The 25,443-nt window shown below is 36.8% G+C and overlaps 1 protein-coding gene across 7 annotated transcripts in view; it reads right to left on the bottom strand.

The window, feature by feature from the left end:
* Positions 1-25,443, bottom strand: part of AASDH (aminoadipate-semialdehyde dehydrogenase) — a 44,533-nt gene that overhangs the window by 7,379 nt on the left and 11,711 nt on the right. For 4 of the 7 annotated variants that reach the window (XM_040482980.1, XM_040482961.1, XM_040482970.1 and 1 more), the window contains 8 exons: positions 17,891-18,204; positions 14,573-14,765; positions 7,397-7,638; positions 6,918-7,024; positions 6,255-6,427; positions 5,630-5,822; positions 4,903-5,018; positions 2,086-2,878 (listed from right to left, as the gene is read on the bottom strand). In XM_040482980.1, coding sequence (XP_040338914.1) covers positions 2,086-2,878; positions 4,903-5,018; positions 5,630-5,822; positions 6,255-6,427; positions 6,918-7,024; positions 7,397-7,638; positions 14,573-14,765; positions 17,891-18,204 — 2,131 coding nt within the window. The other 3 variants (XM_040482998.1, XM_040483007.1, XM_040483012.1) reach the window with 3 other exon arrangements.

Here is a 25,443-nt window from a genome sequence, read left to right as displayed (position 1 = left end):
ACACTGGTGGTCGGAAGGCAAAATGGCTCAGTCACCAGGAAAATATTTTGGCAATTTCTTACAAAGTTAAAGCTATACTTACTGCATAATCTCCCCCTCCTAGGTACTGACCCAAGTGAAATTAAAAACTTATATTCATATAATATCCTGCTTACAAATGCTTATATCAGTCTTATTTGTAATTGTGAAAAACTGGAAACAACCCAATGTGAATAGAGTATGATTTGTCCAGACAACAGAATATTCAGCAATAAAAAGAAACTGGATACATTCAATAATAAGGATGAATCTCAAACACATGCTAAGTAGGAGAAGCCAGACTCAAAAGCAAAAATTAGAAAATGTAAAACTAGTGGGACAGAAAACAGATCAGTGGTTGCCTGGGGTTAGGGGTAGGGGAAGGGAAGCCTACAAGTGACACAGACCTTTTGAGTAATGAACTCTTAATTTGGTAGTGGTTACATGACAGTACACATTTGTCAAAACACAGAACTGTAAACTAAAGAGGGCAAGTTTTCCTGTATATAAATTAGATCTTAATTTAAAAATGTCTAGACCCCCATGTGTCCCAGGCTTTGAGTTTAGAAACTTGGGATGCAAACAGTAACTTCAACAAGCTGACTTTCATGGATGGAAATTATTCATGCTCATTGACATATGTAACTGAAAGTTCCCTGTAGCATATTTTCAAAATGTATGTGGTCAAAAGGGAAGGATCAAACTCAGATTCAAGTAGATCCTAGCTAGGATAGCACAAGTAGGGAGGCATATTCCTAAGCACTCAGCACAAGATTCCACAAGCATATAAAGTAAAACTTAATGTAGTAGGGGGAGTAAAGACAATGGTAGTCAAGGAGAGGCATTACACCTGGACCCCATATTTAGTAAAGTAAAAGTCACCTATACTTTAATGAAAATGATTAGCAGCTAGTAGCTAACAACACTTAATGAGCCCTCAGTCTGTACCTAGCAATGTACTAAAGGATTTATAAGCAATTATTTCAATCCTCTCAAAAGCTCTATGATGTATGTGGAATTTAAGAAGCAAAACAAATGAGCAAACTGGAAAAAAGAGACAAACCAAGAAACAGATACTTAACTAGAGAGAACAAACTGATGGTCACCAGAGGGGAGCTGGGTGGGGGGATGGGTAAAATAGGGGATGGGGATTAAGAATACACTTATGACGAATACTAAGTAACATATAAAATTGTTGAATTACTCTATTGTACACCTGAAACTAATATAACACTGTGTTAGCCACACTGGAATTAAAATAAAAACAAACAAACAAACAAAAGCTCTATGATGATTGTACTGGTTTTAAAATCTGTCCACAAATTCTCTGACACTTTTACTTTCAAGAGATGGAGCCTAAATTCCCCTCCCCTTGAGTATAGGCCAGGCTTAATGATGTGCTTCTAATGAACACAAGCAAAAATGATGGTATGCAACTTTGGAAACGAGGTCCTAAAAGTACTGCCTTGCTCCTCCCCTCCCCACCGGCCCCCCTCCCCCACTCAGTCTGAGGGAAGTCAGCTGCCAGGTTGTGAGAGCACTCAAGCAGCCTACAGAGAGGTCCATGTGACAAGAACAGAAGCTTCCTGCCACGAACCGGCCAAGAACTGAAGCCTTCTGCCAGCAGCAGTATGAGATAGCTGTCTTGGAAGATTTTTCAGCCCAGTCAAGCCTTCAGATGGCTGCAGCCACATGGGAAACCCTCAGCCAGGACTCCCAGCTACGCTGCTCCTAAATTCCTGACCTCAGAAACTGTGAGATATTTGCTACCCTAAACCATTAAGTTTGGGGACAATTTATGATGCAACGGGTTTTATTTATTATAAAACTAAGAACACTAAGTCCTAAAGGTCATAAGAACACTACGGTCCTAAAAGGTCCAGCAACTTGTCAAAGTTCACAAAGCTGATAACAGTTTTAGAGCTAGGTTCAAATCCAGAGACTATGACCCAAGACCCACACTGTGAATTAGCATGTGGGTAACCATAATTGACAACAACCAAAGCTACCATACATAGATTTTTAAATTTAACTTGTTCCTACTAGCATTATCATATGGAAACTTACCCACTACAATAAAGTTTCCACACTTAGATACACATGCTGAGGATTCAATTCGACCTCCCAAAATCTGTTCCCATTTCACCTTCCCAGAGTAAAGGTCAACTGCCATCATTCTGTGGGAATGGGAGCCAATGTACACAGTTACAGAGGACTTAGCAGCAGCGGAGATGACAACCAGAGGGGAAGCATCCACACATTTGCCTGTGTCCGTCCTCCACCTCACATGAAGCTCCATTTTCTTGGCTTCTATCACAGATGTTCCCTCGTGAGAAACTTCTGCAACACAGGATGGATCTTTTGACTTCCCAGTAAGAGCTGGAGGATTTAGGCTTGTCACATTCTGAATGTTAGTCTGTGAAATTAAATCGGAAGAACGGGCTGAAGAGCCAAGTCCTAACTTAGTTAAAAACTCCGAATTCAGAGACAAAATCTGACTCCCTCTGCTCACTGCAATAAAAGCAGCTAGCTCATTGTCACAACTTAAAGTCAGGACAGATTTCTGAGGTAAAGATTTTCCACTGATTTCCTCTTGATTAATATCGCTGAATTTTCTTTTCATGGCATAATTCTTGCTAAATAGCAGATCTTCATCTGGAAACACCGTTTGAAGGACGTGATTGTAAATCTCTAAAATGGAACTGCTAAGAATAATTTCCAGAAGCCCAGGTATTGATGTGCCAACTAGTTTTTCAATCTCATTGAGGAGCCGTATGGACTTTAAGGAATCTCCACCACTATTTAGGAAGAGTGACTCATCAGGAACCTTCAAAGGATGTTCTGAGAGACTCAGAATAGACTATAGAGGAGAAAAGGGAGAAATTTGGTAAAGACCTAAAACCAAAACATTCAAGCAATTTATAGGTAATATATAAAGGATAGTACTTACATTAATGATATGAACAAAAGACACACAAAACAAATATTTTTAATAATTAAATTTTAAAATTATTTTCTTTATAGTAAAGGGAACCATCACCATGCCACCAATTTTATCACAAACTCACTATAAAACTGCAAATTATATTTCCCTTTAGAGTGATTTCCCCACCCATAAAATAGGGCCTAGAATTATAAAAACATGACTTATTAATTATAAAGTCCACAAGATACTAATATCTAATATTTATATAATATGGGAACAATCTTTGTCTTCATTTGCTTCATATAAATTGAAATTATTTTCTAAGAATCTAAAAATGAAGCAGATAAGAGTTTTATCAGAATATCCTTTATTTTCAAATAAAACTATATAATTATATCCTCTTTTCAGAACCCTTCAGAAAACTCCACATTTGTAAGAAAAACTGTACTGACCTATGGTTGTAATATATATAAATATATGTATATACATATATACATATATATACATATATTTCAAAATAAATTTAAATTATAATGTAATATATATATGTATATACATATATATATACATATATACACATATTTCAAAATAAATTTAAATTGACACACACACACACAGAACCCGCAACTTACAATGATTTAAGATATCTTAACTTTACAATGATGCAAAAACAATATACATTCAAGGGAAACTGTACTTCAAATTCTGATCTTTTCCCAGTCAAGCGACATGCATTATCTCATGATGCTGGGCAGCAGCTAAGAGCCACAGCTTCCAGTCAGCCATGTGATCACAAAACAACTGATATGCTTAGAACTATTCTGTACCCACACAACTATTCTGTTTTTCACTTTCAGTACAGTATTCAATAACTTACATGTAAGATATTCAACAATTTATTATACACAGGGCTTTGTGTCAGATGTTGTCCACCTGTAGGCTAATGTAAATGTTCTGAGCACACTTAAGGTAGGCTAGACTAAGCTATGATGTTCGGTAGGTGTATTAAATGCATTTTGACTTAGGAAAATTTCAACCTACACTAGGTTTATCACCATGTAACTCCACCATAAGTTGAGGAAGATCTGTATATACAAATTCCATTAAGCAGAAACATACGTGTTGTTACTGCTAGTTCTTCTGGAATAAGGACATAAGTCCTTATGCCACAGATTGTACTATACCAAGATTTGGCCATTTTCTCAACTCTGACAAGCACTGCACTCCCACTGCCCCATTAGGGAAAAGTTATGTCAAGATAGGTCTTGTCTTCCTGTGCCTTTGTGTCTACCTCACTTCCAATAAATTTCTTCATGGCGAGGGAGGCTTGATATTAACCTAGACAACTCTTAATTTAATATAAATTGAATAAACAAAAGTATATTACTTAACATTTGGGCATTAATAATAATTCTTAGAAAAGTTTATCAGACTTATGAGGATGCTAACATTCCCAAAAAATATAACATGACCTCTTCAGAAAAACAAATTTGTATCTTAAAAATTGAACCATGGGGAGCATGGGTAGCTCAGTTGGTTAAGCATCTGACTTTAGCTCAGGTTATGATCTCATAGTTTGTGAGTTCAAGCCCCGCATCAAGCTCTCTGCATGGAGCCCCCTTTGGATCCTCTGTCTCCCTCTCTCTCTGCCCCTCTCCCATTCAAGCACATTCAAGCATAAGCACGTGCACTCTCTCAAAAATAAACATTTAAGGGGTGCCTGGGTGGCTCAGTCAGTTAAGTGGCCAATTTCGGCTCAGGTCATGATCACACAGCTCGTGAGTTTGAGCCTCATGTCAGGCTCTGTGCTGACAGCTCAGAGCCTGGAGACTGCTTCCGATTCTGTGTCTCCCTCTCTCTCTGCCCCTCCCCTGCTTATGCTGTCTCTGTCTCTCAAAAATAAATAAACATTAAAGAAAATTAAAAAATAAACATTAAAAAAAATTAAAAAGTTGTACCTTCCACAAATGCTGTAATTTTTCCCAAAGTTCCTCTTTTCCACTGAGTTTACACTCAGACTTCAAGTTTATATAGTTTAAATATATCTTGTTTAACTCAGAAACATCAATTTTGCCTTAAAAGAGAAATAATTTTAAAATTTCAGCGCAAACCCTTTCTACTATCTTCATTAGTTATAAGAATACACACATTTTTCACTGTAAAAGTTAGAATTCCTATAGAATAGTTTGTGATAGGAAAATCAGTTCTAAAGAAAGCAGTCCCATGCTACCAAAAATGTTGTAGGTAACAGATAGAAGAAAGGAGGAGTTAGTGTTTATCTTAAAGAGTTAAAGAAATGGTCCTACCGACTGAGCAATTACTGCATTTTGATGTAAATATTAGATAAAGATGAAATTGGAAAGGCAATGTGGTCATTAGGAGCATATGTTCTGAAATCAGTCTTACAATTTCAATTCTACCACTAACCAGCAATGTAATTTTGTCAAAATTACTTAACCTCTTTAAGCCTTATTTTCCTTATCTGTAAATGGGAATAATACAACCTACTCCCAGGATTTTCTAGAGATAAATAAAGTGGGTTAATTATACAAAGTACTTAACAGAGGGTCTACCTCAACATATGCCAGTATTACTTAGAATAAGAATTAAGAAGCCTTTAAACTAGTTATGAATACAATTAGTATTCACTTGGCACTGAAACACATCTGCTTCAAATGATTTTACCATGAGATGTAAATGGTAGAGAATCAATCAACACAAGTTCATCCGGGATGGCATGGCTTGGAAGATGTTCCTGCAGTTCTTTAAAGATGTATTCCTTTACTACATCATTTTTGGACACCAGGAACAGAATTAATTTTTCCTGATTATACCATGTAACTGCACAGGACTCTACTTGCTGAAGTCCTTCAGCAACCTGTGAGAGAGATTATCCCAATTTGTAAGAGGACATTTAAAAGCAAACTTCCTAAATGCTCAAACTTCTTATGTCTGAAATCAACACAAATTAAACTGTAAAATAGCTAGAGATTTTTAAAAAATTGATTGCTACTGTTACTGTAGCCAGAACACTGGGTTCTTAATGTTTTTCAAAATAATAGCTCCCAGAGCAAAGTAAACCATTATTTTCAGTTGTTAAAATCCACTCTGTCACTTATTTAAAAAACAACCATCTCTTTATGCTGAAGGGCCACACTGAATTAGTCATATCTTTTATTGCAATTCATTATTAATACAAAAATCTTAGGTTTAAATAATACTAATAGAGAACCCCAGTACAGAAAATTGGTGGTGGCTACCTTTAATACCTACATATGTTAGTAGATATTTAATATTTAAATAGTCTTACTTGTTGCACAAATTCAATGTTAAGACGTTTGCCATATCGTTTGATCTGACTGTCCTTGCGTCCCAGGAAAAGCATCTCTCCATCTTTCACCGTCACCAAGTCTCCCGTGGCTCGCATTGTGCCAAGCGGTACTATCATTTCATCATCAAGAAAACACACTCTGTTTTTGCCACCTTCACAAGATATAAACACCAGTGTAATAAAAAAAAAAAAAATCCATGGGAGATATATTAAAAACCATCAAATCAAGAACATCTTCAAAAGCTGTTACTGAGTTTCACATTTTGAATATTTACATGGGCAGCACACTTTTAAACATCACCTGATAAAATTAACAATAACCTCAGCAAAATAAGAGACAAAACAAAATTTCTAAAAATATACATGTGATTAAAAAAATTCTTAGAATACTGCTTAAAAAGAATTTTGGCTATAAACGTCCAAATTACAGTTTCTAAATTACTTTTATATCTTCCCTAAGAGTATCAGACATTGTTATCTGAAATTATGATAATATTAAATGTTTCATGACTGTGAGAATGAGATTAAAAATTATCATCACTGAAAAGAGTACGGGACATAAGACATATTGGTGAAAGAATAAAGTTATCAGATTTTTTTCCTAAAAAAAAAATTATTCCCAGTCAATAAATGTAAAACAACCTAAAAATACTTGGCCATTGCCTTCTTGAATTGTGAAACCATTAGTATCTCTGACTTCAACTACTGTTCCAAGCAGTGGAAATCCCAGTGGTACAGGCAATTCACATCTATAAAAACACAACAACCCAAACCATATTTAAAATTTTCATTTGAACAGAATATTTTTCAGTGTATTTAAATCACATTGTACCAAATAAAGAAAAATAAGGTTTTGGTTATGTTAGAATTCAAAGACTGCCAAAAGGAAAAGATTAGGTGGAAAGGTTATCATAGGTTATTTATTGCTGTTTAGTTACAAAAAGTTCTAGCAGGATCTGCAGCACTAGTTATAAGAAAGGCTCTGGATCCCCAGCATAAAATTCTAGATAAAATAGTATTTCTAAAATTACTACCCCAGTGCCTACCAAAAACATTATTAGTGTTAAGATACTGGAAAAATACAGTTTCTCTCTAACCTATTTAGTAATTGAAGCCCTTACTTCAAAGTAGAGTTAAGAAACTTCTCTGGAATCTTGTAAAAAGTTGCCCAACTTGATACCTCTGTGATACCATAAATATTAAATATTTGTGTTTTATTGCCTACTCCTCTCCAGCTTTTGAGAACAGCCAATGATGGAAATGCTTCACCACCGAGGGCTAATACTCGAAGAGAAGTACTGGCTGATAAAACAGTTGACTTGATAAGCTGAGATCCAAATCTTCGAAGCAATGTTGGTGTTGCCTGTGAACACATTAAAGATAATTTATTTCTTTTCACTTCTTTTTAAAAAAGTAAATACTGTAATAATTAGTTCAAAGCTTAATACTGGACACCTGCATGAAAATTAAGGCTGTTTATTAAACTGTAAATCATTTTGGAAAACTACTCAGGCAACATTATCTTCTTAATGTGCCATCAATTTCTCTTGAGAAAAAAAACTTGAGAAAAATATTAGTTATGTTTAATCAGGTAATCTAGACAAAACGGTTTAAAGATTAAAAAGGACAAAATATATAAAATCAATTCACATTTCCTTTCCCACTCTCTGTAGAAAAATATATAAAAGGTGAAAAAAATGTTCCTAAAACAAAACAATATGAATAAAGATTTTTAAAAACACTTTTATTGAGATATAACAGACATACAATAAACTATACATATTTAAACCATACAATATAAATTGAGATTATGAATATGTCAGTGAAACTATTACTATAATCTAAAAAATGAATATATTCTTCAGCCCTAAAATTACCTACTTACCATTATAATTCTTCCCTTCAACTGGACCCCTAACTCCAGACAACCAATGATCTATTTCCTAATGATCAGCTGGTATTTTCTAGAATTTTACAAAAATGGAATCACACAGGGGTGCCTGGGTGGCTCAGTCAGTTAAGCGTCCGACTTCGACTCAGGTCATGATCTCACAGTTCATGAGTTAGAGCCCCGCATGGGGCTCTGTGCTGACAGCTCAGAGCCTGGAGCCTGCTTCAGATTCTGTGTCTCCTCTCTCTGCCCCCTCCCCAGCTTGCATTCTGTCTCTGTCTCTCAAAAATAAAAACATTAAAAGAAAATTTTTAAAAAATCTTCCAAAAAAAATGGAATCACACAACATAAATTCTATTTTGACCTGACTTATTTCATTCCATATAAATACTTTGTGATGCGCTTATATTGCATGTATCAATTCACTTTTTGTCTCAGTTCAGACTGATATAACAAAGTGCCACAGACTAGGTAGATTACAAACAATAGAAATTCACTTCTGATAGTTCTGAAGCCTAGAAGTCCAAGATCAGGATGCCACCATGACTGGGCTCTGGTAAAAGCCCTCTCCCAACTTGTTGGATATTCACATGGTGGAAGAGTCTCAGGAGGTCCATGGGGTCTCTTTTCCAAGAGCACTAATCCCACTCATGAGGACTCCATCCTCAGGACCTAAGCACTCCTAAGGGCCTCACCTCCTAATACTATCACAGCGTACATTAGAATTTTAACAAATGAATGGGGAGGGAGGAATAATCACTCAGACCATGAGACTTTTCATTGCTGAGTGGTACTCATTGCATAGATCAGGACTAGCATTTGTATTTCCATATAAAATTTAGGATCAATTTGTCAATTTCTACCAAAAAAAGTCTACTAGGATTTTGATAGGAACCATGTTTAATTTAATCTTGACACTATTGAGACTTTAATCCATAAATATGAAATGTCTCTTTATTTAACTCTTTAACTTCTACCAATAATGTTTTTTTTTTTTTCTTTTCTTTACTGCACTGGCTAGAATCAGAATAATGTTGACGAAAAGTGACAAAAGCAAACATCCTTGTTTTATTTCCAATCTTAGGGCAAAATCATGCAGTCTTTCACCAAATAGGATATTAGCTGTAGATTTTTTTTTTTTTTTTTATAGATGCCCTTCATCATGTTGGGGAAGTTCTTTAATTACTAGAGGTTTTTTTTTTTTTTAATCCCAAGTGTTAGATTTTGCCAAATGCTTTTCCTTCATCTGTTGAGGTAATTACATGCTCTTATTCATGTAGTGTATATTATTAATGGATTTTTATTTATTTTTGAGGGAGGGAGGGCATGAGGGGAAGAGAGAGAGAAAGAGAGACAGCAAATGTGGAGGGGGGGGCAGAGAGAGGGAGAGAGAGAATTCAAGCAGGTTCTGCACTGTCAACACAGAGCCTGATGTGAAGCTCAAACTCATGAACCATGAAATCATGACCCTAGCCAAAATCAAGAGTTGGACACTTAACCAACTGAGCAACCTGGGTGCCCCTATCAGTGGATTTTTAGATGTTAAGCCAAATGTGCATTCCTGGGATACATCCCACTTGCTCACATTTTCAATTTACTGAAACTGGTTTTGTGGTTCAGAATATGATCAATGTGCTTAAAAAGAATGTATTCTGCATTTACTGGATGGAGTGTTCTATAAATGGGATTTGGTTGATAATTTTGTTCGAGTCTTATATGTTCTGATTTCTAGTTTTTCATTCAGTTGTTAAAAATGAGGTATTAAAATTTTGAACCATTGGGTTATCTAGTTTTCATTTCTGTCTAGTTTTGCTTTATGTATTCGGAACTTCTAGTTTTAGGGGGATATACATTTATAATGGTTACATCTTCTTGATTTACCGATGTAGCTCCTAATGTACTGACCATTTTATCATTATGAAATGTTTTGTTGCTTGTTTTTGTTTGCTTGTTTGTTAGTAACTAGCCTGGGCTAAATCTGTAGTCTGTCTTTCCAGTGATGTGTGGCCACTAATGTCATTGCTCAGTCTTACATATATAGTCTTATTTTCAATTTTATATCTTACTTCCTATGGGTCATCCTTGTGTGTGCATAGCTCAGTAGTCAAGCAATGACTGGACAAACTGTCCACAGAGATGGATCTGTGTGGATAGATGAGCTCAAAGTTTAGGCCATTTTCAAGCCTAACCAAGCTTTTATTTTCCATGGGCCCTTTTGGGTCTCTAACGTATATGCACGCAACCTCAAGGTCAGCCAAGAATCTGTTTGGGCTCTCTGGTCTCTGACTCACAAGTGCAGCCTTAGCCAGAATGTGCTTGCCCTCCCCTCCACCACAACCTCCGACTATTGAAGTTTTTGCCCTCTTTGCAGGCCTACTTCATCATTTTCACAGACAGTGCTGTTGGGCATGGATATAACCTACCATTCCAAATTGAATAAACTCCCTTATAAACAGTGGGCCCTGACAGAAAAGTCTGTTTTGACTGAGCTGGGGCTGGCAGGAAGAGCAGCTCAGTCTAGAATGCCACAAATTCCCATTATTTTTATCCAAAATGAAAAAGTTTAAAAACAAACAATTTTCAGATCATTGTACGCCTCTGGTTGATTTCTAAAGTGTTGGAGTAGTTGCTTTTGTTAATTTTGTCCAGCTTTCTAGTTGCTTTTTGGGGAGAAGATCTGCCAATCTCTTTACTTGACCATAGAAAATTTCCATGTGAATCAAGATTTTTAAATGGTTTCTTTCAGTAAAAGATGCAGCATTAATGGACAACTTGAATTTTAATTCAAAAAGATGACTTAAAGTCTTGGTTTGTCAAAATATTTAAGTAACAGAATGACCCTACATCCCAATATGAACTTATTGTTCCAGATTCTTGTCTAGGAATTTAGCACCTCCATTCACTCTCAACATTCAGGGTTTGGGGGTAATAAATTATAATGGCCACCCTATTTATAAGGCATCCTCAACCAAATTAACTGTTCTACCAAGTTTTACGATAAGGAAAATCTCTTGTCAAACTGAAATGTTCTGGCCTTCATTTCCGGTGCTAAAAATAACTTAAACTTTGAACTCTATAAATAAATGCACAGCTATGAATACTCAGCAAGATAAAGCATAGTAACACTTTTCAGATAGTCAAACTGAAATGATAAATTTAGCGGCAAAATACTAGTCAATATATGTACTTTGTTACCAAATCATTCTAGGCACACAGAAATAGGACTTAGGAAATAACAGAAAAAACAGGGGATGTTAAGGTTCCTTGCAAAATTTCTAAGGTAAAATTCTCATAAAAATGAAAAACACGGGTGCCTAAGTGGCTCAGTCTGTCAAGCATCCAACTCTTGATTTCAGCTCAGGTGATGATCTCACAGTCGGGAGATTGAGCCCCAAATTGGGCTCCGAGCTGGGTGTGGAGCCTGCTTGAGAGTCTCCCTCTCTCTCTGCTCCTCCCTCCCCCATGCACATGCCCTCTCTCTCAAAAACAAAACACTTAAGCTGACATTTTGGTGGCTAGCAACCTAAGATTTTGCTCTAATTAAATGGTTTCACTTTTAAAGTGCATCAAGTTTAATATAACTTGTTATCCAGAGTATGTGCAAAAAAACAAAAACAAAAAAAAAGTTCAAACATATTTTAGGTTTGTAAAACACCAAAAAGTGGACCTTTCTTTCCAAAAGGTCCTTATACCTGAAACAAAATAAGTGTTTACCTCAAAAGCTAAGTCTATTTCACTTTGGGGTCTTTCTCCCCCACAATAAATCAAGATATTCCACTTTAAATTTTTAAAACTTTATGGGGTGTTTGGGTGGCTCAGTTGATTTAAGAGTCCAACTTTGGCTCAGGTCTTCCAGTTCATGGGTTTGAGCCCCGTGTCAGGCTCTGTGCTACAGACAGCTCAGAGCCTGGAGCCTGCTTCGGATTCTATGTCTCCCTCTCTCTGTCCTTCCCCTGCTCATGCGCTCTCTCTCTCTCTCTCGCCCTTTCTTTTTCTCTCTCAAGAATAAATAAACAGTAAAAACAAATTAAATTAATTTTTTAGGTAAGATTATTCATAAATAAAATCTATACAGGATGCTCTTTTTATTTTTTTATTTTTTTTCAACGTTTTTTATTTATTTTTGGCACAGAGAGAGACAGAGCATGAACGGGGGAGGGGCAGAGAGAGAGGGAGACACAGAATCGGAAACAGGCTCCAGGCTCCGAGCCATCAGCCCAGAGCCTGACGCGGGGCTCGAACTCACGGACCGCGAGATCGTGACCTGGCTGAAGTCGGACGCTTAACTGACTGCGCCACCCAGGTGCCCCGGGGATGCTCTTAAAAGTATATAATATACATTATACACATAAGCAAAAATCCTTGATGACTTATATATCATTTGATGAGAAATCTGATTTGGAAGGAAAAGATGAACCCTAACAACAAAGCTAAAATTCACTATGAGACATGCAAGAGAGCTGACCACACCAAATCCATCTGTAGCACTCCATCTCGTTCATGTCGGCTAGATGACCTCCCTTGGGGCTTTGTATTGTGTACCCTCTGGAGATTAATATCTGTACCTTAGAAATGTCTGCCAAAGTCAGGATTGAGGGGGGAGGGAGAAGTTTGCTTTGGCCGTCCATAAATGCGTTCAAAATAATCTAGTCTCTCTCCCCTTCTTCAGGCACAGATGGTGCCACAAGATCTAAGTAAAGATTAGCTGCCAATTAGGTACATGTAGACCCTTTGATCTTACTACAGTGCTGTCCCCGATACATCTTTGGTCTATAAAATCTATAGACTAAGGTCCTGCCTTGACGGAGAACAGCTGCACATCTCTGCATCATCATTCAGCCAGTCCTCCCTGTCACTATGTTACCGTGCATAAACTGCACGTATGTAAACTGTGTGGAGTTGCCGGCTTCATTTTTTGTTCTCAAAGTCCCTTCACAGTTTGGAGGATACTTTACAGTTCCTCCTCCTCCGCCTTCTAACAAGACAGGACATGCCTTATACAAAGGAAAGGACATCCTGTCAGCTTGTGTACTTCTCTTCCTTACTCAAACTCAAATTTGATCTGCTGATAATACCCCAAATTAAGTCTTGTGAGTTAAATAAAATCACCATGAATATATGCACAACTTGCTGTGTTCTGGAATCATAGTTAATAAATGTGTATCAGTTTCTCACAAGGACTCATGACCCCAAAAAGGTTAAAACCACTGCCAAAGTAAATTTAACTGAAACTGTGCTAAAGGGGATTGGATTTAAAGAGATAAAACTCATAGACTTGACATAGAAGGAAAATCTCCTTCCATTTAATGACTCTCTCTCTCAAATCTATTAAGGTATTTTGAAAAGGTTTCCTAAAAATTATGCTCCTTGAATTTTATAGAAAAATAAGTTAAAGTCCTGCCCAGACTGACAGAATGATTCACCATAGATGAGAATTTATATGCAATTGGTATACCCAGCAAGCCACATTATTATATTCATTTTATATATATTTGTAAACACATAATATTTTTTTAAGGACGAAAAACATTGCCTAAAAACAAAGTCAACATCAAATTTTGCCTTTAGGGCAGAAATTTAACATCCTCGAGTCTCTTATACTAAATATAAATCTGATATTTTTAGTTTATCATGATACACATACAATTTTGCTAATTCTCTCTAGTATCTTTAACCATTTGCAATGTAATTATCTTAAGGCTTGTATACCAGTCACCTACTTTGATACACATTTTAAAATCTTTAAAGATGACAAAGTATTTGTTTCCATAAGTTAATGTAAAATATACTGATATAAAAAGTCAGAAAATGTAAATTCCTACCTAATTATAACTTAAAATTTGTATTTTCTACTGAAAGCTGAAGTTTAAGGAAGGAGAGGCAAGTGTATCCCAACAGATTTGAGTGAAGGTCAACTTCCTCTAGTTATTACTATTCCAAATGCACAGTGAAATAATTTTCTAGGTAGAATTAACTGATTTTTTTCTCCCATTCTCAAGTAAATTAGATGATATCATCAGAAGACAACCCTTAATAATCTAACTAGATTATCATTAGTCCACTGTAAAAAAACAACCTACAGGAATACAAAATATTCTCTAAAACATGTAAAATGTTAAATAATAGGGGTGCCTGGGTGGCTCGGTCGTTTAAGTGTCCGACTTCAGCTCAGGTCACTATCTCACAGTTTGTGAGTTGGGAGTCTTGCATAGGGCTCTGTGCTGACAGCTCGGTTGGAGAGCCTGAAGCCTGCTTTGGATTCTGTGTCCCCGTCTCTCTCTACCCCTCCCCAACTCGTGCTCTGTCTCTCTTTCTCTCAAAAATAAATAAATCACTAAAAAAATTTTTTAAATAAAATAAAATGCTAAATAGAAGACAAAACATTTCATTTGCTCCTAAAATGTACCTGCAAAATAGTTACTCTGTGATGTGAAAAGAGAACAGCAGCTAACTTTGATGGAAGCACTTTGACAGAAGCTGGTACAATAAGCAGACAGGCACCACTGGATAGAGCAACAAATATTTCCACAACGGAGGGATCAAAGGTCAGAGGTGAGGCCAGAAACAAAACATCTTCTTGTGTGATCTCGAAAAGTAGCCTAAAGCAAAACAGAATGCAGTTATATGAAATGTCTAACATTTGGTAAACACATATCCTAAAAATTGATTTATGACCATTAAGTTTCTGGATGTTGGCCAGATTTTTATTCTTTTCTCAGATTAACCAAAATGGTACTATTAATCCTATAACTCTTTATAAATACAAGGATTAAAAGCCATTTAAAACAATATCCACTTCTTACTATGACATATTTTATCATCTGTGATGACTTTCTGATGTGTCAGTATGGCTGGATTGAACCACAGTCCCTAGAATTTCCTTTCTAGGTTTTCCATTAGGGTACAAAACAAGGGATATTCTCTCAAGAGCTGGAGTACAGAAGGGAGGTGGGTGCCATTTAGTGGCACACATACCTCCCTGTTATCTCATTAAACACTAAACTAGGTGCTGCTGTGAGGGGATTTTGTAGATACAGAGTCTCTGGTTAGCTGACTTTAATCAAAAGGGAGATTTATCCCAGGTTGGCTCGATTTACTGAACTGGAAGACTTTTAAAAGAGTGTTGAGGACTTCTGTAAAAAAGACTCAACATCTGGATCTACAATTACTCTCCCTTCCCCTAGGATCTTCTTTCCTGACTTGCCTGTGGAAAAAAGCACATGCCTATGGGTTTCCAACCTGCTCACGATCATCCCTTTCTGTTTACACTATAGACTCAGTCTTGCTTAGCCAGACCGCACAAACATAAGCCAATTCCTTACAGTAAGTCCCTGATATATCCTCCTAGTTCTGCTCTTCTGGTAGAATCTTGACTCCTTCTATCCTACTTATATATTTAATAGAGACCTCTGATTCCCTTTTCCCACTATTTGATATTTTTCTCTCAGTAGCTGAACAAAGAGCAGAATATATATAGTTAGGATATTACAGAGCATAGATAATCAGTGGTGAGCCTATGGCATTGCTTCATTCTGAACACACACACTCACTGTCTAAAAAGCAGGGATTACCTTAATTTCACAATATCTTCAAATATGATATTGTGGGGATTCACTCAGAACCCCATAGTTGATATGAAGATTACTTTAGGCTGAAGACATTTTGGATTTAACAGATGCAGAAAGAAGCCTTGTTAGACCTTTCCTTATCTCACTAATTGCAAAAACTTTTGGGAAATGAAGTTGCCATAAATTCCTTCTTTGGAGTAGCTTTTATTCCCAGGAAGGAAACCAAGAATGAACCTACTATAAATCTCTTCTACAAGTGACTTTTATGGCCCTGAAAGTAAACGAAAAAGGGATTTTTAACAGGTAAATAGATTTCATTAAGTTCAAGCATAAATAGCAATTGAGAAATTCACATACTTTATTATTTTTTTTAATGTTTATCTATTTTTGAGAGAGAGAGAACAAACAAGGGAAGGGCAGAGAGAGAGGGGGACAGAGGACCCAAAGCAGGCTCTGTGCTGACAGCGGAGAGTCTGATGTGAGGCTCAAACTCACAAACGGCAAGATGATGACCTGAGCCGAAGCCAGGCGCCCAAACGACTGAGCCTCCCGAGGGCCCCTAGAAATTCATATATTTGAAATCAGCCCCTTACTCCTTACTAGCAAATACTTGCTCCCACTTTACATACAATTCCTGCCTCTACTGGCCCAGTGCCTCTTCCACCTCCACCAGATTCCAAATCTGCTTCACTCTTTTCAATTCTCCTGCATCTCCACCCCACCTCACCTCTCATACTCTTAATGTATTGCTTTGCCTTTCATCTGAAAGTTCCAATCCATCAGCTTCTGAACATTCCTTACCCTTCCATCTCAAGGTATCTTAACTCCTTTACAATACTATCTCTTGATTTTTCAAACCAACTCTTCCTATCAATTCTCTACCATGAGCCCATAAATGTCTTCCATCTCAAAAATAAATCTGCACCTGCCCAGAATTCTTTCTTTCCCATTAAAACTAGCTTCTAGAAATGAGCACTTTACTTTCTTATCTCCATTTCCTTATCTCTCATCCTTTAGCACAGCCTAATGTAATCTGTCCTCAGTCTTGGGCCCTCAGAAATAAAGTCACTAAAGACTAGACTGTCAATTACAAGACACCTGTCTGCATCATTTCACCACTCCCTTTTTCTAGACCTGCACCATCCAATGATAGTCGCTAGAAACATGTGCCTTTTGAGCACCAAAAATGTGGCTAATCCATATTGAGATGTGGAAGTGTAAAATACAAGCTAGATTTAAGATAAGCATAAAAGCATATAATACTTCACTAATTTTCATTTTGATTACATACTGAAATAATATTTTAGATATACTGAATTAAATATTTGTTAAATTTTTTATTTCTTTGTACTTTTAAAATGTGGTTAGAAATTTTTTAATTATATATAACTTACAATGACATAAAAATATATGCTTGTCTCACAAAGTTTCTATTTCTATATTTGTTTCTGTTTCCTCTTTTGATTTCCTAAGATTACTCCCCTTTGGTTCCCTTCCTCTTGTATTTCCTTCTTTCTTGTCAAGTTGAGAATCAACTTCATAGAGATTTCTCATCTCCTGACCACAAGAGCAAACCAAAGTCTACAATGCTACAGGAATGAACTTAATGAAATGGAAATATTTTTATATCTATTGGATTAAGTTCAAAATTCTTCAACAGGGCATACCAGGCTCCTGCCTCGAGTCACATGGCTCCTGCCCTCCTACTCTTTCCTCCTCTCTGCCCTGATAACACTCTTGCAAGCCAAACTCTTCCTTTCCCCCATTCTTCTGCTGTACCTCTGCCAGGAACACACTTCCTTCTTCTTAATAATTAAGAAGCAAAGCTTCCAAGCATATCATTTATTTGCTCTCTGTCCAGCTCCAGGTCTGGATCAGAGAGGTGAAGCCCCAGCCTGCAGAGAACTAAAGTTCAGATATAGCCAAAACAAGAGAGCCAACTACTTATGACTATCAATTTAGGAACAAGAGTTATAAAGAATGTATATTAAAAAAATTATTCCCTTGGGGTACCTGGCTGGCTCAGTCAGTAGAGCATGCAAATCTTGATCTTGGGGTCATGAGTTGGAGCCCCACATCAGGGGCAGAGTTCACTTAAAAAAGTATTTCCCCTTAAAATACAAGTTTTGCAGAAGGATTCAAAGGACAGAACTCACCGAAAATGTTGGATGTTTGGCAATATACATGCATGAGGGACTCTGACAATCTTAGGTATCCCCGTAGTGCCTGATGTATGGAGAACATAGGCTAAGCAATGGTTTAGCCTCACATCCATGTGCTCTTCTGACTTTTCTTCATTGTTCTCAGAATTTGTGCTGTTTGTCATTTTTCCTTCTTCATATTTCTGTTTTCTGTCATTTAGCATCAAACTGACTGCAACATTTTCCCAGTGAAGCCTGAAGAGTACTAAGTCAGTATGTTCTGTAAGTGTATCGTAATTCAATAATGTTTCATAGGAAGATTTGAATTTCTGTTACATGGGGGAACAAAGTTCACAATATTAGTGTTAAATGACTTTTTTACATACAAGTAATATGAAATATTCACTCATTCAACATTGTTTTGAGTACTTGCTATATAACTAGGGATTAAAAAATAAATTAAAAACTTGCAAGAATAAAGTGCTGTCCTTACTTTCAAAGTCACCTTCAAAATAAACAGACATAAAAACATCCAACTGCAGGGCAATGTGGTACCTGACCATGAATATGCTTGAAATGTTAATAGGAACAGAGGAGATTGATCTTAACTCTGCCTGGAAGGTCTGAGATTGCTTCATCATATGTAATATTTATGTTATAAGTAGCTTTTGTCCAAGTAAAGAGGGGTACTTTATTGGGCAAACAGCTAATGCAGAGTATATGACCCAAGAAAGCTAGTGTCGTGGAGAACTTTAATAATTCCAGTAAGGTGAAGAACTAGGTATATAGTATTGTTAATAGGAGAGGAGAGGCTATCCTTAATAAATTTGTATACTCAATACTAAGGGGTTTAGACCTTAACTTATAAGCAATGAGACTCAATTGAAGGTGGCAAGGATAGACTAAGAAGTTAGACTTTTGGTAAGTGAGGGTTTTCTAATGAACCTTTTGCAACAATTGAGGTACGTGATTTGGGCCTGAACTAGTCTGTTGCAACAAGAGCAGACAGAAAGGGCCCATGAACAAGAATCAATAGGACTGGGTAACTTTCTGAATACAGAGTGAGCCTAAGAAGAGTGCTAAGTTTCTGACTCAGATATTTGGTAGATGGAGACAGATTAATACAGATTTACTTAATTTGGATAAAAATATATTAAATTCAACTTTTACATGCTAAAAGGGAGGTTCCTTTGAATATATCTTTTAGGATTTATAAAAAGAAGTTTAATGAAACGTAAGTTTTCACATTAAAGAAATCACTATAAATGAGAGAAAAATAAGAAAGAAATGAGAACAAGGGTACAATGCAGAAGACTATAGGGTTTTATTTGTTTGTGGTGTGTGTATTAGGGGTCAGGTGTGGTATGGCCTGTAATATTAAAAAAATTAAGGACCTATAATACATATTTTTAAGACTTAGTTCAAAACCATCTTTTGCCATTAAACTTTTCTTATCTCTACTAGGTTACATTTATTTCTCTTAGGGTATGAACACATTATTTTGAACTTACAGGTTTAAGATTATGATAACTTTTCTCTCCAACCACAGTTGACCCTTGAACAACACATAGGTTATGGAGCCACCAACCCTAAAATCCATGAATGACTCTGACCCCCCTTCCCAAACTTTACTAATAGCCTACAGTTGGCCAGAAACCTTGATGACATAATCAATTAATATATACTCTGAATGCTACGCGTACTATATATGGTTTTCTTAGAATGATATAAGTTAGATAAAAGACGTTAAGAAAACTGTATGGAAGATTCCCTAACCTGGAAAAGGAAAAAGATATCCAGGTTTAGGAAGCATAGAGAGTTCCAAACAAGGTGAACCCAAGAAGGTCCACACCGTAACAAATTAAAATGTCAAAGGTTAGGGGCGCCTGGGTGGCTCAGTCGTTAAGCGGCCGACTTCGGCTCGGGTCATGATCTCGCGGTCCGTGAGTTCGAGCCCCGCGTCAGGCTCTGTGCTGACAGCTCAGAGCCTGGAGCCTGTTTCAGATTCTGTGTCTCCCTCTCTCTGACCCTCCCCCGTTCATGCTCTGTCTCTCTCTGTCTCAAAAATAAATAAACATTTAAAAAAAAATTTTTTTAATAAAAAAAAATGTCAAAGTTTAAAAGATACAGAAAGAATTTTATTGTATAAAAACAATTTTTTTTAAGATTTTAAAATTTATTTATTTTGAGAGAGATAGAGACAGTATGGGTGGGGAAGTGGCAGAGAGAGAGGGAGACAGAATCCAAAGCAGGCTCCGTGCTGTCAATGCAAAGCCCAATGCGGGGCTCAAACTCACAAACTGTGAGATCATGACCTGAGCCAAAACCAAGAGTCAGACATTTAACTGACTGAGCCACCCAAGTGCCCCTAAAATTCTTTTTAACATTTGAGAGGGCAGGGGGAAGGAGGAGGAGGGGCAGAGAGAGAGGGAGACAGAGGATCCAAAGCACACTCTGTGCTGACAGCAGAGAGTCTGATGTGAGGCTCAAACTCACGAGCTCATAACCTGAGCCAAAGACAGATACTTAACTGACTAAGCCACTCAGGCACAAAACACAGAGAATTTTAAAGTGGCAAGAAGCAAAAAGTTACATACAAGGGAAACCAATAAGGCCATCAGCTGATTTTTTCAGCAGAAACTTTACAGGTCAGAAAGGATTGGCATGATGTATTCAAAGAGCTGAAAAGAAAAAGCCTACAATCAAAAATAGTCTACCCAGCAAGGTTACCATTCAGAATTGAAGGAAAGATAATGGCACCTAGGTGGATCAGTCAGTTAAGCATCAGACTCTTAACTTCAGCTCAGGTCATGACCGCACGGTTTGTGAGTTCAAGCCCTATATCAGGCTCTAGCACTGATACTGTAGAGCCTGTTTGGAATTCTTGCTCTGCCCCTCCCCTATTCATGCTCACACTAACTTAAAAAAAAAAAAAATTGAAGGATAAAGAATTTCCCAAACAAAAGTTAAAAAAGTTCACCACTGAACCAGCTTTATAAAAAACATTAATGATACTTATTTAAGAGGAAAAGAAGAGGCCATAATTAGAAGAAAATTATCAATAAAGAGATGTAAAATATGACAACATATAAATAAATTCAACTTTTAGCATGTAAAAGTTGAATTTAATATATTTTTATCCAAATTTATTTATCCAAACATATAAATAAAATGTAAAGGGAGACTAATGAAGTAGTTCTCTTAGAATATGTTTAACCTTAAGTAACCAACTTAATACAGACTGCTACATACTTAGGATGTTATCTATAAACCTCATGGTAACCACAAATCTACAATATATACAAAAAAAAAAAAACATAAAAAGCCAAGAATAACACAAATAAAATCAACAATCACAAGGAAAGAGATCAGGAGAGGGAATAGCAAAGAACTATAAAAACAATCAGAAAACAACAAAATGGCATTAAGTACATAGCTATTACTTGAAATGTAAATGGTCTAAATATGCTCCAATCAAAAGACATAGAACAATGGAATGGATTAAAAAAAAAAAGACCCATCTATATGTTGCCTACAAGAGACTCCCTTCAGACCTAAATATATGTACAGATTGAAAGAATGGAAAAAGATATTCCATAAGAAAAGAAAGAAAGAAAAAAAAAAAGCCAAGGTAGCAATACTTATTATTATCAGACAAAAAGACTATTTATTCATTTATTTTTAATGTTTATTTATTTTTGAGAGACAGAGCATGAGCCAGCAGGGGAGGGACAGACAGACAGGGAGACACAGAATCCAAAGCAGGCTCCGGGCTCTGAGCTGTCAGGATAGAGCCTGATGCCAGGCTCAAACCCACGAACATTTGAGATTGTGACCTGAGCTGAAGTCAGACACTTAAACGTCTAAGCCACCCAGGTGCCCCCAGACAAAACGACTTTAAAACAAAGCCTGTAATAAGAGAAAAAGAAGGGCATTACAGAATTAGAAGATCAATACAACAAAAGCATATAACTATTATAAAGATCTTTGTACCCAATACTGTAGCACCTACAGTATTTAATACATAAAGCAAAATTAACAAAGGGAGAAACTTACAATAGTGGGGGACTTTTTAGAAAAAAATTTTTGAGAGAGAGCAAACATGAGTAAGGGGAAGGGCAGAGACAGAGAGAGTCCCAAGCAGACTCTGTACTGATAGCCCTGATGCAGGGCTCAATCCCACAAACTGTGGGATCATAACCTGAGCTGAAATCAAGAGGCAGATGCTTAACCAAATGAGCCACCCAGGAGCCCCAATAGTGAGGACTTTAACACCTTACATCACTAGATAGATTGTTCGGACAGAAAATTAGGAAACTGTGACTTTGAACACATTATACCAGATGGGCTTAAATATATACAGAACATTCCATCAAATAGAATACACATTCCTCACTCCTTTCAAGTACACATGGAACATTCTCTAGGATAGATCACATTAAGCCACAAAAATCAAGTCTCAATAATTTAAGAAGATTTAAATCCTAACAGGCATCTTTTTTTCTTTAATCACAATGATATGAAACTAGAAATTAAGAAAAAAACCTGGAAAAACACAAACACGCACAAGCTAAACATGCTACTGAACAACCAATGGGTCAACAAAGATATTAAAAAGGAAATCAAAAATTACATGAAGACAAATGAAAACAATAGTCCAAAGCTGGGATACACCAAAAGCGGTTCTAAGAGAATTTACAGTGATACTGGATTACCTCAAAGAAAAAGAACAAAACCCAAGGTGAGTAGAAGGATATGGTAAGATCAAAGCAGAAATAAATGAAATAGACTAAGAAGCAATAGAAAAGATCAATGAAACCAAGAGCCAGTTCTTTGAAAAGATAAAGAAAGTTGATAAACCTTTAGCCAGACTCATCAAAAAAGGAGGACCCAAATAAAATAAATTAACAACCAATATCACAGTAATAAAAAGGATTATGAGACTACTATGAAAAATTATATGCCAACAAATAGAATAACCTAGTAGAAATAAATTCCTAGAAACATACAATCTTCCAAAACTAAATCAGGAAGAAATAGAAAGTCAGAATAGACCAATCACTAGTAACAAAATTGCATTGGTAATCCAAGAACTCTCAAACAAAAAGTCTAGGACCAGGTGGACTCACAGGTGAATTATATGAAGCATTTATTTTTTATTTTTTTTTAACATTTATTTATTTTTGAGACAGAGAGAGACAGAGCATGAACGGGGGAGGGGCAGAGAGAGAGGGAGACACAGAATCGGAAGCAGGCTCCAGGCTCTGAGCCATCAGCCCAGAGCCCGACGCGGGGCTTGAACTCACGGACCGCGAGATCGTGACCTGAGCCGAAGTCGCTCAACCGACTGAGCCACCCAGGCGCCCCATGAAGCATTTAAAGAGGAGTTAACACCTGGGGTGCCTGGTTGGCACAGTTGGTAGAACATAGAGGACTCTTGATCTCAAGATCATGAGTTCAAGCTCCACCATGGGCATCGAGTCTACTTAAAAAGAAATAAATACAGGTGCTTGTATGGCTCAGTGGATTAAGCATCCAACTCTTGATTTTGGTTCAGGTCATGATCTCAGGATTTGTGAGATCGATACCTGAATCAGGCTGCACTGACAACACACAGCCTGCTTGGGATTCTCGCTATCTTGCCCCTCCCCTGCTCATGTACATGTTCTCTCTCAAAATAAAGAAACCTTAAAAATAAATAAACAGGAGCACCTGGGTGGCTCAGTCTGTGAATCATCTGACTCTTGATTTTGGCTCAGGTTATGATCTCACAGTTTGTGGCTTTAAGCCCTACATCAGGCTCCATGCTGAGAGTGTGGAGCCAGCTTGGGATTCTCTCTCTGTCTCTTTGCCCCCACCCCTCTCAAAATAAATAAACTTTAAAATAAACAAACAAACAAACACTAAATGCAAAAGAATATTTTTTTAAAAGACACTACAAAAAAAGAAAACTGCAGGCCAATTTCCCTGATGAACACGGATACAAAAACGCTCAATAAGATACTAGCAAACCTCATTCAACAATACATTAAAAGGATCATTCACTACAGTCAAATGTGATTTATTCCAAAGTTGCAAAAATGGTCCAATATTCACAAGTCAATGTAATTCACAATAACAAAATGAATAAAAAATCACATCCTCTTAATTGATGCAGAAAAAGCATCTGACAAAACTCAGTATCACTCATGATAAAAACTTGCAACAAAGACAAGGAACAAGCCTCACCATAATAAAAGGCCATATGTGAAAAATCCACAGCTAACATCCTACTCAATGGTGAAAACAGAGCTTCTCCTCTAAGATCAGAAATAAGACAAGGATGTCCACCCACTTTTATTCAAATGGTACTTACTGGAAGTTCTAGCCACAGCAATAAAGGGTTTGGGGGTGGGAGGAAAGACATCCAAATTGGTAAGAAAAAAATTAAACTGTTACTATTTGCAGATGACATCATACTAATAGAAAACCCTAAAGATTTCATCAAAAACTATTAAAAGTAATAAATGAGGGTGCCTGGGTGGCCCAGTCTGTTAAGCATCTGACTTGGGCTCAGGTCATGATCTCACAGTTTGTGGGTTCTGTCAGCAGAGAGCCTGCTTTGGATTCTGTGTCTCCCTCTCTCTGCCTCTCCCTTACTTGCACATGCACACACCTGTGGCGTGCGCATGCGCGTGTCTGTATGTGTGTGTGCGTACACACACACTCTCTCAAAAGTAAATAAACTTTAGGGGCGCCTGGGTGGCTCAGTAGGTTAAGCGTACAACTTTGGCTCAGATCATGATCTCATGGTTCACGAGTTTGAGCCCCACGTCAGGCTCTGTGCTCACAGCTCAGAACCTGGAGTTTACTTCAGATTTCTGTGTCTCCCTCTCTCTCTGGCCCTCCCCTACTCACTATCTGTCTCTGTCTCTCAAAAAGAAACATTACAAAAAAAGTAAATAAAAAAAAAAGTAAATAAAACTTAAAAAAAATAAATGAATTCCATAAAGTTGCAGGATACAAAATTAATATACAGAAACCTGTTGCATTCCTATATACTAGCAAGGAAGTAGCAATTAAGCAATTCCTATATTCTAGCAAGGAAAGAGAAATTAAGAAAATAATTCCATTTACAATTACACCAAAAGTAATAAAATATCTAGAATGAATTTAACCAAGAGGCTAAAAGAAGAGTACTGTGAAAATATAAAAAAAAAACAAAAAACACTGATGAAAAAAAGTGAAGACAACACAAATGAACAGATATTTCATGGCCATAGACTGGAAGAATATCGTTAAGATGTCCATATCGTGCAAAGCAATCTAGATTCAATATAATCCCATCAAAATACCAGAAGCATTTTTCACTGAACTAGAACAAATAATCCTAAAATTTGTATGGAACCACAAAGACCCCAAATAGCCAAAGCAATCTTAAGAAAGAACAGAGGGTGAGGTATCACAATCCCAGTTTCAAAACATAATACAAAGCTGTAGTAATCAAAGCAGTATGGTACTGGCACAGAAACAGACACATAGAACAACAGGACAGAGAGCCCAGAAATAAACCCATGCCTATATGGTCA

The sequence above is a fragment of the Herpailurus yagouaroundi genome, unplaced genomic scaffold (genome assembly GCF_014898765.1).
Source record: "Herpailurus yagouaroundi ecotype Mexico unplaced genomic scaffold, PumYag 28, whole genome shotgun sequence".
In the NCBI taxonomy this organism is placed as follows: domain Eukaryota; kingdom Metazoa; phylum Chordata; class Mammalia; order Carnivora; family Felidae; genus Herpailurus; species Herpailurus yagouaroundi.
The sequence above is the reverse complement of the archived record's forward strand: the minus strand, read 5'-3'. Positions and strand labels throughout refer to the sequence as shown.